This window comes from Anticarsia gemmatalis, chromosome 1, assembly GCF_050436995.1.
Source record: "Anticarsia gemmatalis isolate Benzon Research Colony breed Stoneville strain chromosome 1, ilAntGemm2 primary, whole genome shotgun sequence".
Lineage (NCBI taxonomy): Eukaryota > Metazoa > Arthropoda > Insecta > Lepidoptera > Erebidae > Anticarsia > Anticarsia gemmatalis.
Genome location: NC_134745.1, coordinates 13,865,822 through 13,877,126, shown reverse-complemented (window position 1 = coordinate 13,877,126; position 11,305 = coordinate 13,865,822). Strand labels below are relative to the sequence as shown.

Sequence of the window (11,305 nt, the reverse complement as noted above, 5' to 3'; positions counted from 1 at the left end):
GCCTTTACTCAACACACAGCTTTGTTTTGCGTTTCAAAAGTTCCAACATGGACCATTTTCGACTTAAACTTGAGCACGATAAAGGTTACGCCGACAGTCGGTTGCAGCCCGTGATACCATATCGATATAATTTATGATGAACATTTTGCATGTTTCAATTGATAGCAAATCATCCGGGGGACGTGGGATGCTTTTTAATCAGCTTACATACAACATGCCCGGCCAAATTTAGCATCTGCCGATTAGATTAACCGGGGCTTAAAGTGTCCTGACGTTAATCTTTAAACCTTTTAAATGCAGATTACAGGCTGGAACGATATATTAATGGTCGATGTATAATGAATTAGGCGTGTGGTTTCTGGCGGCTGTCTGTCTGCTTGAATGATGGAGGTAAGGTTCGAGGCAAATTATCAAGTGGATGTGTAACAGGATTCCTTTGAATATCGGTTTGTTGAGTAGGTCCTATAAACTTATTTCTTTCGTTGGTTTTGTTGTAGACGTGTGTTGAAAATTTATACAGAATCGAAATACTTATGTTTTATCTTCTGTAGATTGTTTCTTAAGAATATGGTATGTACTCACCCCTTAACATGAATATACACGGTACTTCCATCTAGAGACCAGCCAGCGAAATGAAGAATGCAGATTACTTCCTCTACCGGCTGCAGGTTTATCAGATTCTTAGAGACTTCATTCTATGCATCTTCATTCATATCATTTGACATCTCCGCTTCGCATTGGTTTCTCTGTTAAAAAACGATTGTCAGAACGACTCTTGTCTACTAAAAAAGCTCTTAACAAATCTATCCAGTAAGTCAGTTAGTTTCCAACATCAATTTGTTTCACAAAAGGCAATAATCACAAGTAAAAATAACACGAATGTTTAAAGTCAAAAGGCTTTGAGGACAAATGGGCACTGTTCGTTAACCGCAAACGGTTTTGCTTCTATTGTTAACACTTTATGAATGAACAGAGCACTATTATCGGTTATTATTTACCTGCTTCTGACGTGTTGTTTAGTCTTCAAAAACTACAGAGAATGTTTCGCTTTACCGTAATTTATTGAGTTGAGTGGGTGTATTTTCTTTCGAGCTTCCAGAACGCATCGATCGAAATTTTAATAATATTATGTCATGATGAAGAAGTTTGGAGAACTATTTCATGATTCGGCTTCTAAACTTAGCGTTTGTTTACATGATTAGCTACTCAAATACTCAATACCTAATCCCTCTCCCATTTCGGGAGAAAGAATGATAAAGATCTCCTCCTGGCAGTGGGCCATTGATGGGTCATATTTTGGGAGTGAATTTTCATATTTAAATTCTAAGGAACGTGTATTAAACAAACATTTTACTTATCGCATTTTTACTTATTGTTTCTTTAGGATTCGTGCTTCGAATTAGAAAGCCAGACAATACCTAGCACATTACAAACTGCGGACTGCTACTGGGAATATTCCAATCCGGATATTGGTAAAACCCAACGTCACTTTGCGGACCCGAGCATTTGGAACTGATCTCAAGATTATTTCTCTTCCTCTACCTCTGGAACAAGTTCAATTTTACACTCATACATAAGATTACGTCTGTTGTATACCAACCCAGAAGTTAAGGCAATACACCCACGTTTCGCCATTAACTATGTTAGTCCCATGTACCCCATAATCTTTTGCCATTTACCGGACTCGTTGCCAAACTTCGGACTATTGAGAAGCATTCTACAAAAGATTAGAAGTGACCAATAGCCATTTGCTCGACCCGGGAATCGATCCTTAGACCATTATCAGCGGTCAGGCACACTACCGACCGCGACCATATAGTCAGTCCTATGCGGTCAGTCAGAGGCAGTGAGTTCAATGTTACTACCTATTCAAATTAGAAAAAAAAAGACTTATCTTCTATTACCAAGAATTTTTGCACTCATTCTTAGTTGTAATTTTTTATGAGTGTAGGTATATGATTAGATTCCCCGCATCGCTACGTCATCACGTTTGGGCAAGGTTGTGTAAGGTCATGTCGCACGACCTGCCCGACACACTGATAATTATTATAATTACATTACAACGCATCGTTAATAATCATTAGCGGTTCACTCAATCTGAAACATTTGCTTTTTTATTTACAAGCTTTTTTTCAAAGGGACCGATGTATTAGAGCATATAGGTAGTGGTCGGATTTAAAAACAAATCGTGTAGTAAAACTTGCAACAGAAGACTTCAAAATCGGCAACTTGTTTGATGAGGCATCGAATATATAGTCAACTGAAAAGTTACATTTAGGGTTGCGTTTTAAGAGGATGCAATTTTATAGTTTTATGAGTCCTTTTTGTTGAAATGGCGGCCGGGGATATCGGTGACCCTAGAATCTAGAACTTAAGCTTTACAAGCCCCCGACAGTTCAAAATAAAAAAATACATTTTATTGGACTAATCGAGAGCCTACTCTACACTTTAAATCTATTTTAATTTACTCATACTTACTATATTTGATACCACTACTGAATCTACTACCAGTTCAAAATGGCTTAAAGAGCTTTATGAGACGAGTTGGCTAGAAAGTTACGACTACTTATTTAGTGCGATGCTGTTGCTCTAAAGATATTGAATCTTTCGATTCTTATCTCTCTTAGTAATACTCCTAAGTTACTAAGTTTTAGGATGAGGATAGGTTATTAACTTTCCGAAATAAAAGAAGCAATATAATTTCTTAATATTTATTTTCTATGCAACATAAAAAAATATTCATCATAGTTACAATAAATTACAGTTACTTAATGCGAACTAAAATGTAAATTACTATAATTCGTGAACAGAATCGAACGTGGTCAGATCAGAGAATTTCAAGTCTTCACCTACACTTTTGTCATGTTTTAACTTTTAATATAATAAATGCAAACTAACATCTAATCAACTAAATATTCCAATGTTGATAAAAAGCTTGCTTAGCAAATATAATTAAAAAACTTACAGATGCTTAACTTTACCGATATCTTGTTCAACTAGGTACAGTTTAGATGTTACGTATATTTGCTTGTAAAACGGCAAATTTAAGCACCTGCGCTATGAAATATAACACTGAATGTACCTCACAACAATTAGAATCTACCAGTTCGTGTATTGATATACCGACAATACTTCAGCTATTACTAGAAATGTAGGAAACTGTACATACTGAAAACATGCCTCTGCCTTAGATTTAAATACGTTAGGCGTAGTTCAAAAGTTTATACTAGGTGAAATACTAAGAACACAATAATTTCTCGTGGTCACAATACAGACATGTCTTCAATACCAACGATTTCCTATAAACATTAGGTCTATTGCATAATTTCCATAAATAATACATTCGAAACATTTCAGAAGTTCGATACACTTGCGACCGAATAAAGTTATACAACAATACATTTTATTTAACTGCTAACATTCAACTATTTTAGTACGGTGTACATTGTTCAAATGGGACTGTATCAACGACTACAACGATTATAATCACTTTAAATATTGTGACACTAAATAAATGCAGACATTGTGCTGTTAACTTGAATTCCAATAATGAAAATCACATTTTCATTGACAATTTTAAGGCAAGTGTTTCCAAGTGTTAAATAAAATGAACACATGTGTAGAATTTAGTCGGGAAGGCAGTGACAAGATCCACCGTATCTCGGTGACTAACAATCTAATATAGAAATTGTCTTCAACCGTAACAACGTTTGTCGACGCGAAGAATTTTTCAAATCGTTAACTGTTATAAAAAGCGAATAAACAGACGCGAATAGAACAAGGCCCTACTATTAATCAATTAATATTAATAGATATATATTAAATTCTTACTAGACAATAGACATGATAAAGACTCCTTAACAAATAACTTAAAGGGGTTACGATAACAGTGCCATCAAATATAAATATGCAATGTATAAGGTACCAATAGTTACAGGTTAAGCTCTAAACGAGAACGATCTAAATGTTGGCTTCCGAACACGTTGTCATGTTACACTATACAGTATACATAACAAATACCAGTAGGAAAATAAATACCAGTGCAAGGGTTCTATAATAAAATAAATAATATCATTTGTGATGAGTCCTCGGCGCGTCGGTCTAAAGTTTTATAAACATTGTTCAGATTACATCTGACCGACGCGCGATCAACGAGGATTATAAATAAAAAGATTTGAAAAAATCAACATGGTTAGACCGTCTGGAATGTTTTCAATTAAACCCGACACCTTTCAGGCGGAGAAATAAGTATACACAAATAAATTAATATAATATAGACGGTATCACGCGCGCGTGAATGTCCGCCAGTGTACGAATTAAAAGACGGGATACAATAGGTACAGATAAGGCAAAGAATAAATATACATGTACAGAGCTGCAGTAAGCGAACGCGTTAGCTACCTAACATTAGTTAACACGAATCCCTAGCCTTAATCTAAACACGATACAATTGAGATATTGTTCGCACGGACTCGACACCACCGCGCACTGTATAACACCTACAATATAGTGTTAGGGCACTGAACGCGTGCAGCCGTCGTCCCGAGCCCGCGCTTGTCCACATAATCAGAAACATCAACTTGGGCATTAACTTCAATGTGATCGGTGCGAAACTTCAATAAATGTCAAATATGAAAAATTTAAATACGAAAAAGCCTATAAAGAGGACTTACAACTACGTAAGAGAGACATTTTACCGAGGGGTTACCCCGCACTTTAAATTCATTGGAAATTTGTAAGATGGCGCCACCGGAACGAATGGTCACGGATTACTTTAATATACGATTGTTAAACGTTCTATAATATAACTCGATCGATATAATCTATCGATAAACTTTGATTGAAATTCAAAAGTGAGATTTCTGTATTCTAGTCGAGATTCTTTCAAATATCATTACGCCTAATATTTTACAGTCAGACATATCAGCACACATAACACACGTTACAAGCGGTTTTTTACAAGTTGATATATCGATGATCTACATCTATATGTATTTATATAAAGTGATTGTTGAAATGTAACGCAATGACTTCGTTCTCGAGTAGTTGATTCTACCTTCATCACACATTCAATAAATATATTTCTATATAGCTTTGTGTTAATGTTGCGTGAACTGACACGGGAGGTGGGATGAGTGACATAAGGGGAAGGGGGAGAAAAGGGGGTCAAACAGTAATATCGACGTCTCCTCGCTATCTAGACGATCACAACACCGAACCTCGCCTCTCTTTAACTCTGCAAAGCACCAACATATGCCCCGGTGGTCTAAGCGCTGACGCATATAAAAATATTTAATTTTTCTTTATCAAATATATGTTTATAGATACTCGTATATACTTTTCATTGCTACTGATCCTTGCAGATAGACTCGTCAATCGAAAAAGCTACGACACTAAGAACCAAAAATTAAAATTTGACAAATGTATTGCCGTATCTGCAATATCATATCAATGAAAATCGAATCTATTAATTGAACAAGCTTGGTCAACGCTTATAGTAGTAGACAATTTAGAAGTCGAGATATATTTCGTAACAGTTGTAGGATATAATCGTAAAATAATTTATGATCTTAAAATTCGAAGAGTAGAAAGATATGCAATTTGATACAAAAATAATTAGCAATAGAGGAATTTTGGCTTGCGAACTTATTGGCTGTAGAAAATATTGGATGCGGCAACAATTCTTACATCTTATTATTCAAACCGATCGATACTAGCCTAACATTTCTTACTTTAAACTTGAATATTATTCTCAAACATGCCACATCCTTGTAGCCAGCTAAGTTCGCAATAGTACGCGCCCGACCACCGGAGTCCAGAGCTAATTACCTTATTTCTGTGACAAAAATAGCTTTTCTTATCTCAAGTCTTGACCAGCTACCGTACGGTTAACTACAAGTAATTGATATCGAGCCGAAACATCGCCTACAACTACTAACTGAAGCCGAAACTGTAACATTCAGGTTTTGGAAAGCATAACTTAGATATTAGGAGTAAAGATCTACGATAATATAGCCCAAGTTGTAAAATTGTGATAGAATATAAAGTTGATTTTACTTAAGATTTAAGCGAGTATAGACAACTTGGCTTCCAAAAACTGAATGCTAGTGTCAAAACTATTTCTCATTACTTAAAATCAGTCTCATAACAACGAAACGTTCAACAGACATTAAGACCGGACTTTCTACTTTAAAGATGATTACTTGAACGAGCGTATACGTGCACGTGATTAACGTATACATTGCTATACGTAACATTTTGCTCTTTTTTTATGTCCGGTCCAACCCCATCCCTACTGACACTAATAGTCGGGGGTAGAAATAATGAGAAACGTAGGCGTTCGTTACCAGCTTACACTAAGCTTACACGCTAATAAATTTCAACTAAATACAATCACTGTCAAACGATAAAACTGCCGATAGTTTTGCTGGTGTTACAATTATGAAATTTAAAGCGTTTGAGCACTGGAAAAAGCAACTCGTGCATCACACAGGCCGAATACCACTGAGTTGATATATTAAAACATTCGAGAGTACCAAATAATACACGTTTTTTAGCTTTCAAATCTACGTCAGCCGAGTTTATTTTTGGATAAGTGTCGGTCAACTTGTTCTACAGATAAACTGACAGCTAATTTATGAATTAAACTGCTGTTTAAGCTAACCGATACTTATTCAAAACTGGCCTTTAATTAAGTCGGTATATCGACTCGTGTGAGTTCGATCTAGTATGTTCAGTAAACAGAAACGCTAGTAGTGGCAGTATGCATGGTAGGGCTCGCCTGGTCGTGCTCCTACACGTAGGTGGGCGGCTGCTGCGGCGGCGGCGCGGGCGGCGGCGGCAGCACGCGGGCGCCCGGCACGTACTGCCCGATGAACGACCCGTCCTCCGTGAAACGACCTGCCATGCAACAATATCATTCGTTAACAGCCATTTCTTGGTTATTATTCCCTCAGACCAGATACGTCGCTAATGTCATAGGTAACAGTCTGAATACTGAAAATGTTTAAACAGTAAAAAAGGAAAAATGGTTTCAATAAATAATAAGCTATTGATAACAAAAAATAATTAATAATCAACAAAAAAAAGTATTAACAAGCATCAACAAAATGCTCCAAAATAGTTATGCAAAATAAGAAAAGTTAAAAAATAAAGAAAAATAAAATGCAAACAAAAAAAAATCATACCTTTACATAATCAAACAAAAACGTCGCTCGTGCAACAATAAAGAAAGGAAGGGACGGAACAAGGAAACATTTAACATTAAAACAAATGCAAAACACTTAAACGAAGCACGCAAAAACATATCATATACTTTAAGTAGGAAGATTCATTCAACATATCTTTTTTTACAACCTAAGTATTACTTAAAAAAGAAATTATTCTGTACTTAACGACTAAACTAAGCTGCATTAATTTCCGTGCGAAGGGAATACTCGTGAACATAAAAAAAGCCTTTATTAAAACTATTTCTCAAATAGTACAATAAAGACAACGCCCTATGTACTTAGTCTGTACACAACCAAAGTCAAAAATATTTAAAAAAATAACACTAATTTAATAACTGGCAGTATACTGCTCTAGTAAAAAAAAGAGATTCAGTTTGACAGATCCGAATTTGAAATTTTAAAATATAATTTCGGCGGGCGAGTCACATAATAAAAATTGACCAATCAGATCGAAGAGCAATAAAAAGCTTACGGTGATTGGCTGTCAGTACCGGACTGTTGTATAAAATGTGATGCAATGGCACTACGTTATATTTCTCTTTAGCTTACAAAAACGTAGCTTTGGAGCGCATTAGCAAGGAAGGCTTAAGCTTAAAATCTACTGAGATATACATTGCTATAATTTAAATAATTTTAATCTTGAAAAAGCGTAAGGTTCTACTTTCCAACAGCCAACATTTTCAACATTCATATTTTTTGGTTTACATAAATTTGACTCTTATAAGTAAAGTAACTTTACTTTTAATAGTCTTGGTTGTATAATTGCAATAATATTTTCTAGATAGCAACACTGAACAATAATAATCCTTTACAATAAACTATAGCAACACAATCTCAGCAGACATTTCTCAAGCCATAAAAGGGTGCAAAGGTATAGGAATAGCATAGGGTCTAGACGAGCGTGGCGAAGGCCTGCGACGCGGAGTCAGTCTGGCCGCTAGTGGGGGGCCGCCGCTTGCGCCCGTACTGGCCGATGAACGAACCGTCTTCGTTCATACCCGCTGAAAAACATGCTCGGTCTCTATAGCCACACACTACGGTACATGCTTAAAAAATAACTAGTATAAAAATATGGCTGATTTTTCCATCGTGACAAATATTATTCTATAAATAATTACTGCAAAGAAATAATGGTATTCGTAAAAATAAAAATATATATATTTTTTAAGTTAGACGATGAAAAAATCGGCTACAAAATGCGTAAAAAATATGCAAAAGTAATAAAAAGTATAACTATTTTTTCATTGACGTGGCAAATTTATACATGCATGATAGTTTAGCTTCACTCAAAGTGACATAGTGACTGAAAGTTTTAAGTTTAAATTTATATTAATTTACTAGTAAAAAAAGTCCACACAATATCAAAAATCTTTTAGTTCGGTAAAAAGCTCACAAGCCTTTAAATTTCGAAGTATACACGCTATACAGCCTTCATACAGATTAAAGGCACAAAATATTACTTCTAAAACAGGCTGCGTTTTCATGGCCACAGACAGAAATATAATAATGTGTCATTTCTAGCAAATTAGAGAGCACACCTATATAAGTGCCGCCAAACAACTTGAACAATTTTAAGACATCATAATAAACTATTTATAGGACCACATAAAGTTTTCAACGGCGCTTTGATCGAACGATAGGTAGGACAATCAACCGAGTGTCTTCCTGCACTGGATCTACGTTAAGTTTACTTTCAAATACACTTACTTGTGTTCAAGTTGTTCAGCGATACTTATAACTAATTATTAAAAAATAAAGCTATTTTTTTCCGCTTACCTGTTTCGCCTTCGCCGTACTCAGCCATGGAGTCGGTGTCGCTCTCGGGGCCTGGTTTAGTGCCGCTACTCATCGAGTGTCGCGATTTGTTGTCAAGACTGTAAATAACAAATTGTTTTTTATTCTTTAGTTCTTCTTACATAAATATTGTTATTTGAAGACTATAAGGGTTTAGGGTCTGTGTTAGAAATAGTTTCTGTGGAATAAACATTTAGTTGGTCATTCGGTTCTTACCAAGGAGCAAGGGTGCAGTTTACATAAATTATGAAATGCATTAGAATCACACGATGATTCATAAACTGTAATTAAACGACTTCAAAAAAAGGAGGTTCTAAATTCGACTGTATTTTTTTCTGTTCGTTACCTCATAACTTTTTACTGGGTGGATAAATTTTTTGGTCAAAATTAATTAAGTATACATTTTTGTCTAGTGTTCTTCGTCAAAGGTCAGTAGTATGTGTGTACGTACGGGTGCGTGTACTCGTGGAAGCCGGGGTCGGCGTAGTCCCGCCGCCCATGCGCCAGCTCCCGGTCGTGCACGTCGTACTTGCCGCCTCGGTTGCGGCGCACCACGCACACCAGCAGCAGCACCAGCAGCAGGAAGGCCAGCGCCAGCATGACGCCGATGAACCAGCCCGCCGTCGCCGTCTTGTCGCCGTCTGGCTTCACGATCGGACCGTCTGCACCACACGCATATATCAACGACGCTCATACACACTGGTGTCATAGCTGAACATTGATGTATAAAAAAAAAACCCCAAGATGCACAGTCAACGCCTCAAAACCGTCAAATAGTCTCTCGTCACTCACGTAAGCTACGTAAGTCAAACATACTAAAGTTTTATTTGTGAAATTTCGGAAATTAGAAAATTTTCGGTAAGTTAAAGAATTGATTGATCAGTGTCATGATATGTGTGAAAATTTGTACGTTTGGGGACAGATACTAGTGTTACTTTTGTTCCAGACTGTGCATTTTTTTTATATCAATGTAGCTGACGTAACTGTATCATTATTTCATAGCGCACTTACCGATAGTAGTATCGACGTCTCTAATCTCACTGCTACTGAAGTATTCTCCGTCGTGAGCCGTCAGTTTCACCTCGTACACCTGCCCCGGCTCCAAACCGGTCAAGATCACGTAGTCGTCCTCCGTCACTTCGTTAGTCTTCGACCAGTCGGGGTGACCCTTCAACTTGTACCACGCGACGAAGTGAGTACCAGCGTGACCGTCCAACGACGGCAACCAACGGACTAGTATGTGAGCGGTTCCTTCCTTAGCCGGCAATGTACTTGTTTCGAACACAGGAATATCGGGCTTAGCGGTCGCAACGCTCTTGGTAGTTTGTTCTACGTAGTACTTGTCTCCTTCGCCCGCTTTAGTCTTCGCTCTGATCTCGATCCTGTATTTAGTGTTAGGTTCCAGACCAGCAAGCTTTGCGCGGTCGAACTTAGGGTCGATTTCCTTCTTCCTTTCCTGGACGGGGCCAAGGTTTGTGCCAGTGACTTTCTGGTAGTAGATTTTGTATGCGGTTAAGACGCCGTTCTCGTCAACAGGCTTGTCCCATTTGAGCAACATAGCTGATGAGCCGATGGGGTAGACTTCGAACGATTTCACAGTGCCAGGTTTGCCTTCAGGCGTGTGGAAGGTGAGCGTCTCGCTGGGCGGTCCGTTGAAACGTCCGTTGTATACCAAAATTCTTGCGTTATTCTTCTTGTATGGTTTGAATTTGGAGACTAAAGCGCTTGACGTATCTGCTTTGACTAGAATTTCCTTGAGCTTGTCCTCTTCGCCGTCAATCCACGTTTGTATTTTGTATCCTTTGAAGTGTCCGCGGACAGTGTCTGGCGAGACAGGGTTCCAGCTGAGTAAGGCAGAGGTTCCGGTGGTGACTTGTACGAGGGTGAAGTTGGAGGGAGCTTGCATGGGCGTGTCTTCGCCGGACCATCCAATTACTTCGACAGGTGTTACGTTTGATGTTCCCTTGTAGTTCACTGCTGTCACCTGGAACCAAACGCAAAATATGATTAGATTTTTTGTCTAGAGACATAAAGAGAATAAAAACAATATACGAGTTCAGAAATTCGCTATTTAACCATTATAACACAGCTGGATACTAATTTAGGCCCTTGGTCCTGAATAGCGGTGGTCGGTAGACTTTTACCAGTATTCAATAAAAATGGGCTACAAGAATTCTTTAAAAGAAACTAATATGTATTGTCCAATATTACGTATAATTTATAAATGATTTTATATACAAGAACCTAACCCTCATTTGGCCAGCTTTGTGGACTCAAGGCCT

At 37.4% G+C, this 11,305-nt stretch overlaps 1 protein-coding gene across 2 annotated transcripts in view; it reads right to left on the bottom strand.

The window, feature by feature from the left end:
* Positions 1-2,695: 2,695 nt before the first annotated feature.
* Positions 2,696-11,305, bottom strand: part of Nrg (Neuroglian) — a 57,520-nt gene continuing 48,910 nt past the window's right edge. Inside the window, exons 13-17 of one of the 2 annotated variants that reach the window (XR_012959697.1) lie at positions 10,035-11,007; positions 9,475-9,685; positions 9,006-9,103; positions 7,188-8,230; positions 2,696-6,900 (exon numbers count right to left, since the gene is read on the bottom strand). Coding sequence is in view for 1 of the 2 variants with exons in the window: in XM_076121127.1 (XP_075977242.1) it covers positions 6,794-6,900; positions 9,006-9,103; positions 9,475-9,685; positions 10,035-11,007 (1,389 nt within the window). In the remaining variant the exon portion in view is untranslated. The remainder of the gene's footprint in view (positions 6,901-7,187; positions 8,231-9,005; positions 9,104-9,474; positions 9,686-10,034; positions 11,008-11,305) is intronic. The other variant, XM_076121127.1, reaches the window with a different exon arrangement.